The 19,926-nt window shown below is 47.9% G+C and overlaps 1 protein-coding gene across 1 annotated transcript in view; it reads left to right on the top strand.

Moving 5' to 3' along the window:
• LOC141165504 (uncharacterized) overlaps positions 1 to 16,301 on the top strand; it is a 146,218-nt gene extending 129,917 nt beyond the window's left edge. The window contains exon 2 of the mRNA XM_073651153.1: positions 15,158 to 16,301. Within this exon, the coding sequence (XP_073507254.1) occupies positions 15,171 to 15,833 (663 nt within the window). The 5' untranslated portion in view covers positions 15,158 to 15,170 and the 3' untranslated portion in view covers positions 15,834 to 16,301. The remainder of the gene's footprint in view (positions 1 to 15,157) is intronic.
• Positions 16,302 to 19,926: the final 3,625 nt, after the last annotated feature.

Genomic DNA, 19,926 nt, shown 5'->3' with positions numbered 1-19,926 from the left:
CACTAGTCACCACCCATCTGGAAAAGTTATTCCCCTCCCATATACTAATGTGCCACAAACAGGAAGTTGATATCACCAACCATTCCCATTTAATTTAGGTGTATTCATATAAATGGCCCACCCTGTATAATCAACTGTGTACATTATGTATAATCCCCTGTGTACATTATATATATAATCAACTGTGTACATTATATATAATCCCCTGTGTACATTTTATATATACTCAATTGTGTACATTATATATAATCCTCCCTGTTGATTATATATATATATTGTGAGGCAGTGACTGGGATCGTATACGAGGAACGGTATATATCCCCCAGAATGTGTACAGAGACCTATTAAACCCGTTGGTGTGCATTGCAGTCACAGACACAGCTGCAGCTGCAATGCAGGAATGAAGGTGAGCATTGACCTGGTCAGGCTATCTGGCTAAGGTAGATTAGTAAAACCCGGCAGGGCCTTCATTTCTTGGAGGAGGCTACAGGAAGACAGTGGGGCGGCCTCCTCCCTCCAACCCCGGGTTTTCCAGTGGCTCTTGCATTAAGGATTAGTGTTGTTCAGTGTTGGAACCTGCTAGGAGTATAGCAGGAAAGCTCGGCGGGCCTGTGTGTAGCTGAACCCACGCCTGGGAAGGCTCTGAACCATCAGGCTCAAAGCGGCCCGGCACGGCCATTGCCCACGGCAACCATTGTTATGGATTTATGTTAACCCGGCTGCGAACCGGAGCTCTTTCTGTTTTACCCGTGAGTTGCTGAATAAAAGCTGCTTATGTTGGACTTGCTTGGGTCACTGCCTCAGTTACTGCACGATGTGAACACCACCAACCTACAATATATATACACATAATTACATGGATGATTATCTATAGCACATAGGAGATTATATTGTTAGAACCCTCCCTCTACATATACAGTGATGCGTAATCCATGCGATCTAATGCAAGTCAATGGCGGCGAAAACGCAGCACTTCAGCAAAATAATTGGTAGTGCTGCGTTTTTTTCCGCAATGATAATCCGCAGCGGAAATTTCATTGGGGAACATGGCAGGCCTTCTACCATGCGTTTTTTAAGCGTTTCTGCAGCGTTTTTGCCGCTGCGGAAACGCTTAAAAAATGCATCGTGGGCACACAGCCTAAATATTGTAATGGTCGCATTGCGGCTGTGGAAAAAGGGGAATTACCTGTACCTATTCAGGTTTTCACAGATCATAAGAATTTGATCTATCTGGATGCTGCCAAGCGCTTGAATGCCCGTCAAGCTAGGTGGGCACTTTTTTTTTCTCAGTTTCATTTTTCTGTTACCTATATCCCTGGTACTAAGAATGTTAAAGCCGATGCTTTATCTCGCAGCTTCTCTCCTATGGTCAGTGCCGAGGAGGAGGAGAGCATTTTACAGAAAGTAGTTGTGGTGGCGGCATTGGACTCCATTTTGGAGAATGGGATTCTGAAAGCTCAAGATGATGCTCCATCTAACACTCCCCATGGGAGGTTGTTCGTGCCTAGAGCCTTTAGGAGAGATTTGTTTATGGAGTGTCATGAGTCTCGGTTGGCAGGACATCCAGGAATTACGGGGACTAAGAGACTTATCATTCGCAGTTTTTGGTGGCCTGGATGGCAGAAGGAAGTCATCAAGTGGGTGCGTCAATGTACTGTGTGTGCTAGGTCAAAGGCTTCACATACTCCTGCTGCGGGGTTGCTTAGCCCTCTGGAGGTTCCTAGTGCGCCTTGGACGCATCTCACAATGGATTTTATTACTGATCTTCCTGTGTCCGAGGGTTTTACTGTCATCTGGGTAGTCGTGGACCGGTTTAGTAAGATGTGTCATTTGGTTCCATTCATTAAGTTGCCCTGCACCAAGACACTCGCTAAGGCGTTTGTTAAGGAGATTGTCGAGCTCCATGGCGTTCCCACGGATATTGTTTCTGATAGAGGACCTCAGTTTGTGGCTCACTTTTGGCGTGCTTTTTGTGACAGGTTGGGAGTCCATTTGTCATTTTCGTCTGATTATCATCCTGAGTCTAATGGACAGACTGAAAGAAAGAACCAGGATGTAGAACAGTTTTTGCATTGTTTTGTGGCGGACAATCAAGAGGTGTGGTCTGAGTTTCTGCCTCGCAGAATTTGCTCTTAACAATCATACATCCTCCTCTGCTGGGTGTTCTCCTTTTTTTTGTTGTACTGGGAGACATCCGTCTTTTGGTTTGGTCTCCAAATTGGGGTCGGCGGTGCCGGAGGAGGAGAATTTTTCCGGTGATTTGGAGAGAGTTTGGACTAATGTACGCTGCAACCTTCAAGAGGCTAACAAGAAGTCCAAGAAGTATTTAGACAGGAAACGTAAGGAGGTTTTGTTTACTGTGGGTGACATGGTTTGGTTGTCCTCAAAGAACCTGCGGTTGAGGATTCCCTCTAAAAAACTGGGTCCTAAGTTTGTGGGTCCATTTAAAGTGCTTCAGGTTGTTAACCCGTCTGCTGTTAGGTTGGATGTCCCTACTTCCTGGAAGATTAATCCTGTGTTTCATGTTTCCTTGTTGAAAGAAGCTGATGTATCAGATAGGGATGCCACTGTCACAGTTCCTCCTGTGGTGGAAGACAGCGAATATGACATTTCTCGTATCTTGAATTCTAGATGGCATAGAGGTAGATTACAGTATCTTGTCTCCTGGAAGGGTTTCGGTCCCGAAGACAACTCCTGGGTAAGGACGGATGATGTCTCTGCTCCTAGGCTTGTTAAAGCTTTCCACAGGAGGTTTCCGGATAGGCCTGGGCCTGGAGGATCTGGAGGATCCTCATAAAAGAGGGGGTACTGTTAGAACCCTCCTGTTTGTTTTTTCCATCTTGTGTTTTGCGGTCACGTGACCATCTGCCTTTATATTCCAGCTGCGCCCTTTTGGCTGTGCTGGACTTCAGTGTTTGACTGTTTCTCTAGCCAGGCGCTTCTGTGCCTTTCTCTGTCAGTTCGCTTGGTCCTTCTGGGACCTCTAGTACCTTTTTGTCAGTTTGTCTTTTTGTGTTCTGCAACAACATCTCTGTTTAGGAGGTGTCCCATTTTTGTCCCAGTCCTTAGTTCTTTTAGGGATCCCTCCCCTTATGCTATAGGTTTTCGTTCAGACTAGCCGAGGACTAAGGCGGGTCTGTTCGCTAGGAACAGTCAGCCCGCTACATCGTAGGGATTCAGCTTAGTCTTACTGTAGGGACAGCTTTCCCCTATCTTTCCTTAGTACTTGTTGCAGATCATAACATATATATGATGTACATAGGTGATTATATATAGTACACTGGTGATTTTATATCTTCTGAGTACATTATACACATATATTTTTGGTGTATACAGTATATACATAAATATATACGTATATATTTATGTAATATATTTATCTGTTCATTAGCTGTTCTTATGGCACTGCACTCAGGTGTGAGAAGTGCATATATATATCCTGATATCTCCTGTGTACACTATATATAAATATGTGTACTATACATATACATACAGTGCCTTGAAAAAGTATTCATACCCCGTGAACTTTTCCCATAATATCGCTGCTTGTTTATGAAAGTTATCAGTGTTAGACCAATTTTTTCTGACCCTCTTAAATTGCTTATAGGGAATGTTCTTCAGCTATGCAGGGTCATGTGCGCTGCCATAGTTCAAGTAGCTGTTCATGTCTACTTTTTTTAACCCCTTTACAATCTATGACGTATAGGTACGTAATAGGTCACCTCCCTCTTCTTTGTGCAGTCTCCAGCGATGAGCCCACACCTTTTTGGGCACATGACAACTGATTTCATCATGTGACGTCATGTGCCCCTAACAGCCATAGGTGGAATCGTGATCCATCCACGGCTGTTAACATGTTAAATGCCGCTGTCAATCTCTGATAGCGGCATTTAACATGATTGTGCCGGAAGTGCGTCGATGGGGGACAATGATGAGGGGCTGTGCGGAGAAGAGGGGATGGTGAGGATGGGCTGTGTGGAGAAGGGAGGACAATGATTATGATGAGGGGCTGTGTGAAGGGGGGATTATGAAGAAGTGCTGTGCAGAGAAGTGGGAAAGATGATTATGATGAGGGGCTGTGCGGAGAAGGGCGAATTATGAGGAGGGGCTGTGCAGAGGAGGGCTGTGAGGAAAAGGGGGGATTATGAGGAGGGGCTGTGCAGAGGAGGGCTGTGAGGAGAAGGGGGGATTATGAGGAGGGGCTATGCGGAGAAGGGGGATTATGAGGAGGGGCTATGCGGAGAAGGGGGATGATGTCGAGCTGTGCGGGAAAGAGGGTCATGAGGAGGGGCTGTGTGGAGAAGGGGGGTACGATGCTGCATGCTGGATGGCTGCAAGGGGAGGGGTGATGTAACTTGCTTGTAGCTGTCAGGAAGAGTGTAATGTCACTCTTGTGAGGTTGCATGCAAGGTGGCTGTGTGGGGCTGGGGGCTGCACAGTAAAGGGAGTGATGCAACTCACATGGGGCTGCATAATGAAGGGGGTAATGTCACTCGCGTAGGGCTGCATGCTGAGTGCCTGTGTGGAAAAGGGGGCGATGTTACTCGCGTGAGGATGCATGCTGGGTGGCTGTGCAGGAAAGGGAGTGATGTCACTCGTGGGGGCTGTGCAGGGATTGTGGACATGTTACTTTCATAGGGCTGCATGCTGGGGATCTGCGTGGTGAATGGCGGCAATGTCACTCGTGTGGGTCTGTATGCAGCTGCTCGGGGCAGTGGGTGATGTTATTTGCGTGTGACTGCATGTGGTAGGGTGGGCTATGTAGGAATTGGGTTGATTTCACATGCATGGGGCTGCATGTGGCGGGGTTGGTCTGCACAGGGAAGGGGGTGATGTCAGTCACATGAGGTTGTCATTTTGTTTTCATCGGTACTTAGCTCTAACGTGGCTTAGTTCTACATATTGATTTTGTTATATTGTTCATTGTTATAGACTTGTATGTCTAAATATATTTATATCTTTCTCCTTTTTGTTATAATTATTTATATGTGTAAGTTATCGTAATGTCCAAACAAATGAGATAATGGCACTTTAGATAAATATGTCAAGACTTATTTACCGCATTTTTCAGACTATAAGACGCATTTTTTTCCTCCAAAATTTTGAAGAAAAGTGGGGGGTGCGTCTTATAGTCCGATATACATAAATACTGTGACTGTGGGTGATGTGACAGTGGCAGAGTAGCCGTGCACAGGAGGCAGCAGCCACCTGCTGCAGCCTACACTGTGCCTGCTACTAAAGAAAATGAATATTCACTGCTCCCCACGCCCATTCCTTAATAACCGGCACATTGTTCCTGCAGCGCCGCTCCAGGTATGTATGGCACACTTCATCCCTGTATGTATGGTCCCCCTCATCCCAGTATGCATGGCCCCCTTCATCCCTGTATGTATGGCACCCCCTGATCCCCATCATGCTGCACAGTAAAAAAAAAGCTTTCATACTCACCTCCTCTCTCCTCCAGCGCTGTGTCCAGCTCTGTGCCGGAATAGTCACTGCTCCCCACGCTGAGTCTGCGTTCGTGGGAAGCAGTGACCATTCAGTCTCCCTAATAGCGCACACTCTGTAGCCGCAGCGCGGCTCCTGCTGCGCTCGGCGGTCAGCATGCCCGCTACTAAAGACCATGAATATTCACCACTCCCATGGGTGTGGTGAATATTCATGACCTTTAATAGCGGGCACACTGACAGCCGAGCGCAGCAGGAGCCACGCTGCAGCTACAGCACGCGTGCTATTAGGGAGCATAAATGGTCACTGCTCCCCACGCATGCAGTCCCGGCGTGGGGAGCAGTGACTATTCCAGCACACAACTGGACACAGCACTGGAGGAGAGAGGAGGTGAGTATAATCGTTTATTTTTTTTCTGGACGGGGTTTCAGGGGGTGCCAAGCATACCAGGATGAGGGGGACCATGCATACCAGGATGAGGGGGGCCATGTGTAGCACCCTGAGGATTCGGCTGCTACAGGGGTATTGCACCTCAGCCAGAGGTGTGATATTCCACTCCCGGGTAAGGATGGAGTGTGGAACTGAGCTCAGTTAGCTGCATGCACTACACACATCCCATTTCCGAGGAACAGACCGATGGTACTCCCACTAGAGAAATGTGCAGGTACAACAGAGTCTGTTCCTGGCTGGAGTGGGAGGGGGGTGGAACATCCCAGTAGTGTAGGGGCAGATAGGGGGAGCAGTCTGGGTAGTGCTAGGAGCTCATTGGGTGCTGGTCACCTGAGCTCACACATAGAGGGAGTATATAAGGTGGGAACCATCTTAGATCAGGGTCAGTCTGTCAGTCTTTTGCAGAGTGAGGTCAGTCTGTCAGAGCAGAGGAGAAGAGCAGCTCCAAGGCCAAGAGAGAGAGAGAGGAGAAAGAAAGACCCAGAGGGGGAGAAAGAAGGAACTCCAAGAGCCCAAATTAGACCAGAGGGTGAAGAGTTGGCAACAGGGTACCGGATCCCAAGCTGGCAGAGGCTACAGCACACCTTAGCCAGGAACCGGAGGTCGTGGGCAGGACCGATCTGCCACGACCACCCACTAAATCCACCCAGAAGGCAGACCAGGAATAGGGTCAGGGAACCCAGAGACAAGGGTTTACCACCAAGAGGCCCGAGGGAGCCGGACATAGGTGGATCCCTGGTGGGGAAGGCCAGAGAAGAGGACAGGACAGAAAGGGAGCTCAGGACCACGCTCCAGAATCACCTGGGGGTTGGCTGAGTCCAGGACCTGGTGGACGCAGCACGGCTCGGGTGGTCACTTAAGGCCGGAGTGACCAGAACAACTGCAGTAAGTAAACAAACCCTGAACTGCACAGCCCGACTCTGAGTCTCATTTCCATCCTCGCTGCACCACCACAACCCCCATCCTCTGCAACTGACCCCCTGAGGCTATACCCCTCCCGTTGGGGGTTATACTACCTGAGCTGCACATACATCACCAGCCTCAGTGGACCCTGCTGCAGCGGCGGCCGTATTGACCGCAATTCAACGGGTGGCGTAGTCGACACAAAAGAACATCTAGAAACATCATAAGGACTGCCACACACTGAGCTTGACACCCTGGGCACGGACCGGGTCACAGCCACTCGGAGACTACAACCCCCATCTGATCCGGCTCCGGGTATCCCCAACAACACTGGCCCAGGGGGCGCGTCAACTTTGGCGTAGTCGGCAGGATTACGTGCCCGCAACAACCGGGTACTGCGTGCCTGAAGAAAAGTTCACCGTTACCTTAAAAAGAAGTCTCCTGCCGGTTCCGGAGGGTCCCCGCCATCGGGCCCCATCACAGGTCGTTTCCCGCCGGTTGTCCGCCATTTGCAGCTTTTTCCCGCCATCCATGGAGTTTCCCGCCACTGGGAGACGATTCCCGCCATTTCTGAAGATTTCCCGCCTTGGGGGAGCGGACGCCATTATGGGCGTGCCAGAGGGTGGCAAGAGGCCACCTCCCATCGTGGGCCAGGTCGAAGAATGGCGCCAAAAGCGGAAACCGCGCCCACCAACAGAGACTGTGATGCTGGAAGTGTCCATCAGCGTAAGAGAACTGCCCCTGGAACTGAAGTTGCCCCGGGACCACCCTCGATGTGGGCGGAGACAGAAGAAGAGAACAAAGATGGGTGTCGCCTGGAGCAGTCTGGAGAGAGCGCACCCGGAGACAAGACGTCTGGAAGAGAGTCCAGAGAGAGCCTACCCGGAGATGGAGGGAGAGCCAGGCAGCACCGACCCAGTGGTCAGGAGCCTGATGCAGGCCGCCACTCCAGGCAGCACCGACCCAGTGGTCAGGAGCCTGTTGCAGGTCGCCACTCCAGAAGGCCTGCTGGAGATCCTAGCACAGCTCCCCCGAGACCGGGAGTGTGCACAGACTGCGCTGGAGGGCCTCGCACAGAGGTTGGCCCGGGTGCAACGAGAGACGTTGGCGGAGTGGAGCCGAGAGATGGCCCAGCAGGCTGGAACCCGCCAGCGAAGCACGCCACCCGAGACGAGGAGACAGACCGCCTCTGAGGATGGCGCAGGAGGACTGAAGGCCGGAGACGGCGCCGAGAAGGGAGCCGAACGAATGGAGGCAGGTAAAGGGGACGTCACTACCCCGAGCCGGGAAACCGCGTGCCTGCCCCAGCTCCCCGTCGCAGAGCCCGAAGTACCCCCTGCCGTGCCCGTCGCTGCAACGTCACCGCCGCAGACTAGGCCTCAAACGGAAGCCGCGACCCCTGTGACGTCACACGCCTCGACCCCGAGCGTGGCCAAGCAGGAAGTACCATCGGCCTGGTCGCAAGGCCTAGTACCCCCGGGCGACGCAATACCAACAGCGCCCCCTACCTCCGCGGAGCCCCCGGCCTGGTCGCAGGGCCAAGTAACACAGGGCGCCGCCGTTCTTACAGTGCCCTTTACTTTCAAGGTGCCCCAAGCCTGGTCGCAAGGCCTGGGCAACCCGGGCGCCGCTACCACCACTGCGCCCATAAAAACAAGAGTGCCGCACCTGGGTGAAGACCTGTTCGCCCAACATACGTGCCCGGATGGGCAGCCCTTCGTATGGCCCCAGGAATACATCCAGCTGGAGCTGCAAAAACCAAGGGCCATGTGCGAACCCCTGATCCCGGCTCCAAAGCCCATAAAGAGGATCTCGCCCCCGCTAGAAGAGACCCAGTTTGAGTGGGATCCCACCGGAGAAGACCTCATGGGGTTCACTCAGGAGACTCGGGCAGCCGCAGCGGAGCGTGCAGAGTGCTGCCGCCAGCAGCTCGAGGTCTTTGAGAGGGAGCGGAGAGAGAGGCGGGTCCGGGAACAACAAGCCCAAATAAGGAGCGCGGAGCAGAAGAGCCGGACCAGGAGAAACCCCCGTGCAGCGCATGGTCCCCGTACCATCGGGACTGTGATAAAGTTCAATCTGCAGCATGGGTGGGGTTTCATCAGGGATCACCGCACCCCAGGCGACGTCTTCGTGACCAGGAGAGACGTTGAGTCCCACCTACCGGAGGGACACAGAGGTCGTGACCTGTATGTAGGGGACGAGGTCACCTTCACCCGGCACAAGTGTGCCAAAGGACCCTACGCCCTCCATGTGCATCGCCTGACGGAGGAGGAGCTGCGGTGTGAGGAGGAGCAAGAGGACCCGGACGGGTCTGAAACTGAAACTGTCCACAAAGAAAGAGCAGGAGGACGCCGTCGTTGAGTACGGTAGTGAAGAGACTGTATAAAGTTACCCGTCAGGGTATAAGAACTGTTACTTAGTTAAAATATAGTCCCCGTTGGGACCAGCCAGAAGTGAACTGTTAACCCCGTGTGTCCCTATTCCCACTGACCGAGGACTGAGAGCGGTCAATCCTTCCTAATACCTGGCCGAGGACTGAGAGCGGCCATATCCCCTTGTATATAGTTGCGCTTCCTAAAGCGCCCCCTACCGGTTTTATAGGAAACCGTGTTTCTTCAAGAGACTGTCGCACTTTACCCGGTCACAAGTTGCACCGTGACCGGAGGAACCAGAAACAAGAATGTTAATATGAAAAGTTTATTGCTGCTGATGATGTTTTATATGTTTTATATGTTTATGTTTTATGAAAAAAAAATGTATGTTTGTGGATGTTTATATCTTACAGCCCGAGGACGTGCTGTGATTTACCAGGGGGGAATGTAGCACCCTGAGGATTCGGCTGCTACAGGGGTATTGCACCTCAGCCAGAGGTGTGATATTCCACTCCCGGGTAAGGATGGAGTGTGGAACTGAGCTCAGTTAGCTGCATGCACTACACACATCCCATTTCCGAGGAACAGACCGATGGTACTCCCACTAGAGAAATGTGCAGGTACAACAGAGTCTGTTCCTGGCTGGAGTGGGAGGGGGGTGGAACATCCCAGTAGTGTAGGGGCAGATAGGGGGAGCAGTCTGGGTAGTGCTAGGAGCTCATTGGGTGCTGGTCACCTGAGCTCACACATAGAGGGAGTATATAAGGTGGGAACCATCTTAGATCAGGGTCAGTCTGTCAGTCTTTTGCAGAGTGAGGTCAGTCTGTCAGAGCAGAGGAGAAGAGCAGCTCCAAGGCCAAGAGAGAGAGAGAGGAGAAAGAAAGACCCAGAGGGGGAGAAAGAAGGAACTCCAAGAGCCCAAATTAGACCAGAGGGTGAAGAGTTGGCAACAGGGTACCGGATCCCAAGCTGGCAGAGGCTACAGCACACCTTAGCCAGGAACCGGAGGTCGTGGGCAGGACCGATCTGCCACGACCACCCACTAAATCCACCCGGAAGGCAGACCAGGAATAGGGTCAGGGAACCCAGAGACAAGGGTTTACCACCAAGAGGCCCGAGGGAGCCGGACATAGGTGGATCCCTGGTGGGGAAGGCCAGAGAAGAGGACAGGACAGAAAGGGAGCTCAGGACCACGCTCCAGAATCACCTGGGGGTTGGCTGAGTCCAGGACCTGGTGGACGCAGCACGGCTCGGGTGGTCACTTAAGGCCGGAGTGACCAGAACAACTGCAGTAAGTAAACAAACCCTGAACTGCACAGCCCGACTCTGAGTCTCATTTCCATCCTCGCTGCACCACCACAACCCCCATCCTCTGCAACTGACCCCCTGAGGCTATACCCCTCCCGTTGGGGGTTATACTACCTGAGCTGCACATACATCACCAGCCTCAGTGGACCCTGCTGCAGCGGCGGCCGTATTGACCGCAATTCAACGGGTGGCGTAGTCGACACAAAAGAACATCTAGAAACATCATAAGGACTGCCACACACTGAGCTTGACACCCTGGGCACGGACCGGGTCACAGCCACTCAGAGACTACAACCCCCATCTGATCCGGCTCCGGGTATCCCCAACAACACTGGCCCAGGGGGCGCGTCACATGCATACCAGGATGAGGGGGGCCATGCATACAAGGATGAGGGGGGCCATACATACAGGGATGATGCATGAGGAGGGCAATACATACTGGGATGAGGCATAAGGGGGGCCATACATACCGGGATGAGGCATGAGGGGGGCCATACATACCGCGATGAGGCATGAGGGGGGCCATACATACAGGGATGAGGAATGAGAGGGGCCATACATACCGGGATGAAGCATGAGGGGGGCCATACATACCGCGATGAGGCATGAAGGGGGCCATACATACAGGGATGAAGGGGGCCATACATATAGGGATGAAGGGGGCCATACATACAGGGATGAAGGGGGCCATACATACAGGGATGAAGGGGGGCATACATACCAGGAAGAGGAATGAAGGAACTATACTTTCCAGGAAGAGGAATGAAGGTGCATACATACCAGGATGGGTGGGGGGGGGATACATAACAGGATGAAGGGTGCCATACATACCAGGAAGAGGGATGAGGGGGCCATGCATACCAGGATGGTGGATTGGGGTGCCATGCATATCAGGATGGGGATGAGGGCCACGTATAACAGGAAGGAGGGGGCCATATATACCAGGATGGGGGATATTAACAGAATTGGGGGACATTACCCCTATAACAGTTACAGCAGCAGACCCCCCCCCCCTTAACAGGGCATCAAGACCTCATTTTTTGCTTACATTTTTTTCTATTTTAGTCCACTAAAACCTAGGTGCGTCTTATGGTCCGGTTCGTCTTGTAGTCCGAAAAATATGGTATATGTGTTTTAATAAAAGTGTTTGAGAACTATGGGTTGAATTTTCATTTCTATATTTCTAAAGCTCGGGGTGTGTTCACACATTGCAATTTGTTGGGGAAACAATCTGTAGCAAAGTCCTCACCAGAAGACCCGCGCTAAATTGTTCAGATCTCACTGAGAATAATTCTTTCCTATCCTGAGCAGCATTTAAATGAAAAAAAAGGTAAATAGAAAGACAAATAGACGATAATTGCTTATGTAACCAATTTATTAGGTCCCAGCAGTGTATCTCGGCCATCTGTGGCCCCATACCATCCTCTGTGGCCTCTTACCATCCTCTGTGGCCCGTACAGCTGATCTATTGTACAAGTCATATGGGACAAAACATGTTTTTACAGATTTTTATTAAAGGGCCATCAGTTGCTGAGGTCTGACTGCTGTATGGAGCAGTGGGGCTCCATAGTACGGGCTCTGGCAGAGGTCACACTAAATATTTTACAGAGGAGTAAAACATGGAGGACATTTAATTTTCAATAACTCAAATCTGTAGTACATAGTTGGGTGTACATCAGACCTGGGAAAAGTGCAGCATGCAGGCCACGTCCAGCCCTCTGGCTGTTCCTGTCTGGCTCGTGGACCAAGGCTGCCAAAGGGCTGAAAACAGTGGCCCACAGGCTGCACCTTGCAACCACCCTCCTGGCGTCCAAAAATTCCAGGACAATCCATAAAAATATGGCAATTGTTGGCTCGGTCCGTAAAAAAATATTTATGGTGTCCGTGATTTTTTTTCTTTAGAAGAAACTTATGCAGATCATTTTGACTGTAATTCTTATCATTTTACTGTGAATGCAGCTATTGTCTTCATATCAGAATTATGGGCTCTAGATATGTATCATTTACAGTCATAATGATTTATTATGATTTTTCAATGTGTCCATAAAATAATTTTGCCTGTCTGATTTTTTGATAAGCTGTCCAGAAAACAATAAAAAGTCAAGTCGGCAACCTTACTGGCATCCCAATATATAGCGGAGGAGGCAGCCCTGCTGCCGTGAATATATTGGAGAAGAGAGCAACTGGCTGCTCCCACCATTCAGTGCAAGCAACTGTGACAGAATACGCAATGATGTCACTACATTGCGTCTGCTGTGCAGAGCCTCCGTGCACACAGGAAAGACAGGAGCAGAGTGCTGGGGAACCGGGAGCAATGTGAGTATATTTTTTGTGTGAATGTATGGGATCTCATCAGAATATGGGGGGGGGCTGTGTGTGAGGGCTCATACTGTATATAAGGGGCTATGTGTGGGGGCTCATACTATGTAGGTGGGCTGTGGTAGCCATATTACTGGCTGGGGTGTTGTGGGGGATAATAATGTGACAACCATTATACCATGTGTGGACAGTCATACTACGTGTGGCTGGCTGTGAGGACCATCCTGTGTGTGACAAGGGCTGTGAGGGCCATCTTTACTTTCTGTGGGGGATATGGGTGCCATCACTCTGTGTGGGAGGCTGTGCGTGGGTGGTGTGATGACCATCAAACCATGTGTGGGAGGGCTGGGAGAACCACTATACTGTCTGTGTGGCGTCATCAAAATATGTTAGGGAGCTGTGGGGACATCGTACTGTGTGTGGCTGGGGCTGTGGGGGCATCATAGTGTGTGGGAGGGATGTGGCGGCATTATACTATGTGGGAGGGATGTGGGGACATCATAATGTGTGGGAGGGATGTAGTGGCATTGTACTGTGTGGGAGGGCTGTGGGGACATCATACTGTGTGTAGCTATTTATCAAGGTACAATGGCGGAATACAAATGATTTATGAATTTTATAAAAAGCAATGAATTATATGGTGCTGATTCGCTGCTACAAGTAAGGATACAAGTTACAATAAGCTCGACTGTAACATGTAGCAGCGAGTCAGCGGAATTAATTCAGCTCAGCATTCAGTGATACAAATAATATAAAATAGTAATAATTATATTAATATTGAGCATAATTAATTGTAGGCGATTGGTTCGTCCCTCTACAACAGTCACAGTCTCTCATGTGGCCCCTCGGGAAAATTGGACACCCCAGGTATACATAATACTAAAATCTCATTATGAGGGAAATGCTTCCACACATGAATAGAGAGAACTAGTTTTGACCAGACAACCCCTTTATCACCTATCCAAGGTGATTGGTGGGGTCCAACAGCTGGGACCTGCACAGATCAGCAGAATGGGGCACTTTTATCTCTTTAAGGGCTCGCTGACACTGGCATATAACTCAGATGAGTGCAATTCGATAAAAAATCAGATTGCACTCAGACCAATGTTATAATGAGGCTGTACAGATTTGTGTATTTTCTCAGCTGTATTCGGTGTGAGAAAAAAATTGCAGCATGCTGTGATTTCACTCTGAAATCTGATCGGTGTGAGAAAAAAAATCAGATGCTGTACGGACCATCAGTATGCATCCAATTTTTACGGATACATTACAATTCTTTAAGATGGGAAACTAAATGGTCCTGTAAAAGATTAATAGCTTCTGCCGTAAAAAAAAAAAACATTGTATACGGAGGAGAAGTGAGAAAAAATCGTCCCACTCACCTGGATGAGAATTGGACCGATTATATGCTAGTGTGAGCGAACCCTTAGTATTGAGCAGCAATGCACATGCTCATTGGCGTTCCATTATTGTCCTATGGGGCTCCGCATTTTCCAACAGCTCCATTGAGAATTAACAGAGTAATGGTTGGGCATCCAACCAGCCACTCCATTTTGTAACAGGGATAGAAAGTCCCTGTTTTGTCTATCGGTGCAGGTCCCAGCTGTCGCATACTCACTGATCAGCAAGTTATCACGTATCCTATAGTTAGGTGATAACTTGTTTTCACTGCACAACCCCTTTAAAAGGACTGTGTCAGCACAGAATGACTATTCAAAGCAAGCACAGTTGGTCTGTGCACCCTTGGTGTGGCCACACATTTAAGTGTTCCTTATCATCTACTTGTTTTGTCTATGTCTGCCCTCCCTCTTTTTTTTTTATTGACAGCGCTGGCTTTATACAACCAGAGAAGGGTAGAGATAGATGGAAAACAAGTAGGTGGGAAGGTGCACTTAAATGTTTAACAGCACCAAGGGTGCATTGAGCACCTATGCTTGGTTTGAACAGTCATTCTGTACTGACAGAGTCCCTTTAACCCTCCGTCAGGGGCAACTGATCTGACAGGCGCAGCTCACTTAGTTTCATTTCTCTATTTTCAGTGGTTTGTCTGGGAAACACCCTCCTCCCAGTACCTTCCTAACTTTAAAGGCTGTGTGAAACCTGAGAAGCCTCTTGTGCTGCAGAGCTTCAGGAGATCAGATATCAGTGTTTTGGCTTCTCAGGCTCATTGCCCCTGAATGCGTCACACCTTTGACTGTTAGTATTTGCTGTTTTTATTCATCCCAATTGTTTTTTTAGCTTGTTTTATGAATAGCTAGTGCTAAATTTGTGGATTTGTCATAGAAGGTTTTGTTAGAAATAAGAGTGTGCTTCTCAGGCACATTGCACCCTAACACATATTCTCTCTCTTGCTTCAGCTTTTCTTCTAAAATGGCGAGGAGAATATTTGACTTGTCAAATGCCCTTCATGTTGAGCAAGTGCAAAATATACTGCTTGATGATGATGAGACAGACCCCTTACAGCTAGAAGATTTAGGGGAAGAAAGTGACATTGATTCAGAAGATGATGTGGAAGAATGTCCAGATGAGTCTGATGCAGATCAAGATGGAGAGAGTGAGGAGGATGCTCAAGACATAGAAACATATTATTTGGGCAAAGATAAAACAACAAAATGGATAAAAAAGCCACCCCCTAAACGTTCTCGCACACGCTCGCATAACATTTTGAGCCACCTTCCTGGTGTCATAGGAACTGCAAGGAATGCTAAAAATGAAATGGAATGCTGGAACTGTTTATTCACTGATGACATTCTGGTCACAATTGTGACATATACAAATCAGTACATGGACACCATAAGGGACAGTTTCATTAGAAAGCGAGATGTCAACCCTATTGATGTAATTGAACTGAGGGCGTTTATTAGTTTGCTATATCTTGCAGGCGCCTCTAGGGCAATCCAACTGAGTTTGGAGGAGCTCTGGGGTAGAGATGGGGATGGCATTGAGAAATTTTCCTTGGTAATGAATATAAAGAGATTCAAAATTATAATGCGGTGTCTTTGTTTTGACGACAGAAGTACCAGAACTGAGTGAAAAAAATATGACCGGCTTGCTGCGATTCGTGAGATATTTGAAAAATTTGTGCAAACCTGTCAAAAAAAGCTATTGTCTAGGTCAAAATGTCACTATTGATGAAATGCTCCCGGGATTTCGCGGTAGATGTGGCTTTCGGCAATATATCCCATCTAAACCAAACAAATATGGGCTAAAAAATTTTTCCCTTGCTGACTCCAGGATTACTTATACCTACAATATGGAAGTTTATGCGGGGAAACAGCCAGCATGTCCATATTGTGTAAGCAACACACCGAGTGAGGTGGTAAAGCGAATGGCTGAGCCTTTCTATGGTTCGGGGAGAAATATAACTGCAGATAACTGGTTTACTGATGTGGGTTTGATTGATTTTTTGAAATCCAAAAAAATATCATATGTGGGTACTGTGCGAAAAAATAAAACACAATTGCTGCCACAGTTTATCAATGTGAAAGGGAGAGAACAATACCACAGTATGTTTGGATTTAGTGAAGGCAAAGTTTTAGTGTCCCATGTCCCACGCAAGAACAAAAATGTTATTCTTGTATCCTCACTTCATGATGATGATGCGATCGATCCTCGGTCTGAAGCACAAAGTAAGCCGGAAATGATAACGTTTTACAACGAAACCAAGGGTGGTGTAGACACTGCAGATCAGATGTGTGCTACTTTCAGCGTGTGCAGAAATGTCAGGCGCTGGCCAATGGTAATTTTTTTCTCTATGCTAAATGTGGCAGGAATAAATTCTCAAGTTATTTACATAGGAAACCAGCTGGGATCACAGCGTAGAAGACTCTAAATCATTGGCTCATGAACTGGTGGTCATTGCAGAGCTTCGCAGAAGAAGTGTGAAAACAATTGGAATACCCTCTAGCATGCAAATGCGGCTGAGAAAATTTCGCACAGAACATGAACGAGAAGAATCACCAGCTCCCCCACCACCCAAAAGACAGAGATTCAACACCTGCACTGTAGAAACAGGACGCAGGAGACTCTCAAATTATGCATGTAAAAATTGCAAAAATGCTATTTGCCTGTCTCATGCAGAAATGATCTGCAAATCAAGCTCATTGCTCTGCAAGTGTACTTTTACAGGTGAACCGCTGACATCTGATAGTGACTGATTTTGAGTACAGTACTATTTCAGCAACCTTATAATTTATTTTGCTTATCTAAATTTTAGGTTTACTAATAGTTTTTGAAGAAAACTGTCGGTTTTTTTTTACAAGTACAAAATGTGTGCACTTTGAAACATATTACTTTTCTGGTTAGTAAACATTTTTTTTTCCACCTGATTATGTGTATTCTCATTTATTACATTCCTATTAAGGTAACTGATCACTTTTAGAGCATTGAAATTTAAAAAAAAGGAAAATATAGCCAATTTTCTAGCCTGTGCCGGACAGGCGCAATGCCCCTAAGCTCGTTATGAAACATATTGCCCCTGACGGAGGGTTAAGGACCTCAAATATATTAGATAGCTGTCGGCCAAACGGCTTTAGGGCTGACAGCTATCTCTCCTGACTATCACATACACAGGAGCACTTCACCAAATGTTCTTGTGCTCTCTATTAGCAGATGTCTGGCTCATCGATCGGCAGCTTATCTTTAGAGAGAACAAGAGGATCAACCATTGGAATTCCAACATGACGGATCCTTCCCTTTCCTCACATAAAGTATGGAAGGAAAGCGAGAGGCCCCCATACATATCAGATTGTGGGCTGAACCTGTTGACTTTAGCCTTATGTGTATGGAAGCCTTAATGTAAGGCCTCAGCCCTACTATCAGTATCTAGTCAGTATTTTTTCTCAGGAGTGGGAGCCAAAACCAGATGAGGAACAATCAGAGAAAAAGTATAATAGAAACAAGCCACCAATTCAGCATTTATCACCCACTCCTGGTTTTGGCTCACACTCCTGAGATAAAATACTGACCGAATACTGATAGTTGGGCTGTTACCTAGCCTGTAGAATAGACATTACTGTGTTCACAGAAATCATGAATCTCAGTGCAGCAACTCCGATCTCATCATCTCTGTAGTGAGACAGCTAGAATGGAGTTGCTGTACAGAGGACATCCTTATAGACAGTGCTGTGTGCACAGAAATCATGAGCCTCAGTGCTGCAACTGGGATCTAGTCATCTCTGTAGTGAGAAAGCTAGAATGGAGTTGCTGTACAGAGGACATCCTTATAGACAGTACAGTGTGGCCAGAAATCATGAACCCTCTGTGCAGAAACGCCGGTCAAGTCATCTCTATAGTGAGACAGCTAGAATTGAGTTGCTGTACAGAGGACATCCTTATAGACAGTACGGTGTGCACAGAAATCATGAACCTTAGTGCAGCAACTCTGATCTAGTCCTCTCTATAGTAAGACGAGAATGGAGTTGCTGTACAGAGGACGTCCTGTGTGCACAGAACTCATGAACCTCAGTGTAGCAACTCTGATCTAGTCATTGCTGTAGTGATACAGCTAGAATGGAGTTGCTGTACAGAAGACGTCCTTATAGACAGTACTGTGTGTACAGAAATCATGAACCTCTGTACAGCAACTCTGATCTAGTCCTCTCTGTAATGAGACAAGAATGGAGTTGATGGACAGAGGATGTCCTTACTGTGTGGCCAGAAATCATGAACCTCTGTACAGAAACTCCAGTCTAGTCATCGCTGTAGTGAGATGAGAATGGTGTTGCTGTACAGAGGACGTCCTTACTATGTGCACAGAAATCATGAACCTCAGTGTAGAAACTCTGATCTAGTCATTGATGTAGTGAGACAGCTAGAATGGAGTTGCTGTACAGAGGACGTCCTTATAGACAGTACTGTGTGTACAGAAATCATGAACCTCTGTACAGCAACTCTGATCTAGTCCTCTCTGTAGTGAGACGAGAATGGAGTTGCTGTACACAGGATGTCCTTACTGTGTGCCCAGAAGTCATAAAGTGAGACAACGAGAATGGAGTTGCTGTACAGAGGACATCCTGTGTGCACAGAAATCATGAACCTCAGTGTATCAACTCTGATCTAGTCATCACTGTAGTGAGACAGCTAGAATGGAGTTGCTGTACAGAGGACGTCCTTATAGACAGTACTGTGTGTACAGAAATTGTTGAGGGAGGGCAGCAATGACCCTTCACGGTTGACCAAGTGAGTGTCAAATTATTATGTTACAAGGTTGATTGCAATCAGGAAACCAGACGGAGACAAAGCTCTGTATGGGAGGATTCGAGAATCTCTAACCCTGTTTATTTCTACTTAGCATTATATATTGTTTTGAGTATATCAATAGCCAATTACCTACAGCCGTACTACAGGCTTGAACCAATGTTAGTACAATTATTACGGAAACACACATATGGTCATATTATCATTAGTTCGGTGCATGATGGAAAGTTACAAGGTTACACATCCCGGCTCAGACTAGTTAGATAACAGGAGCAGGGAGTCTCATAGAATGTTCTTGAGAGAAAAAGTTCTTGTGAGAATATTGCATGTGAAGCAGGATAAGAGAATGAAAGAATGTATATAGTAATAATAACATGATTTTAGAAGTAAGCTGCAAAAATGGAGTAGCTATAGCATGAATATCAATATGTCCTTTACAAAATCATGAACCTCTGTACAACAACTCTGATCTAGTTATCGGTATACTGAGACAGCTAGAATGAAGTTGCTGCAGGGAACTATTTTTTTGGCAGACTGTTACACAAGATTAAAGCCCCAATTCATGAAGAACAGAATTTTGTATGTCAGTCTTAAAAGGGGATATATCCGGAACTTTATGGAAAAACAAAAAATGTGCCTAAGCACTAACAGGCAGGTAGTTGCTACTTCCCTGCCTGTTGCTGTTCTTCCCCAAGCACAGAGCGGTCACAGACCACTGCTGCCAGGAAATAAGCTCCCTCTGCTGACTCGACGGGGCGTGACTTCCACAGTCATTCTGATTGACTGCAAGCTCCCCAGGTTAGACAGTGAGAATCCAGCTGTCAATCAGAATGACGTCGTCAGTCTCGCCCTGTCAACAAAGCAGAACGGAAAAGAAGCCTCCGCTCTGTCGACGTGACGTCAGCAGAGACCGCTGAATCCCTGGCAG

The sequence above is a fragment of the Phyllobates terribilis genome, unplaced genomic scaffold (genome assembly GCF_046119375.1).
Source record: "Phyllobates terribilis strain yellow unplaced genomic scaffold, ASM4611937v1 Scaffold_11__3_contigs__length_659146591, whole genome shotgun sequence".
Classification (NCBI taxonomy): domain Eukaryota; kingdom Metazoa; phylum Chordata; class Amphibia; order Anura; family Dendrobatidae; genus Phyllobates; species Phyllobates terribilis.
The sequence above is the reverse complement of the archived record's forward strand: the minus strand, read 5'-3'. Positions and strand labels throughout refer to the sequence as shown.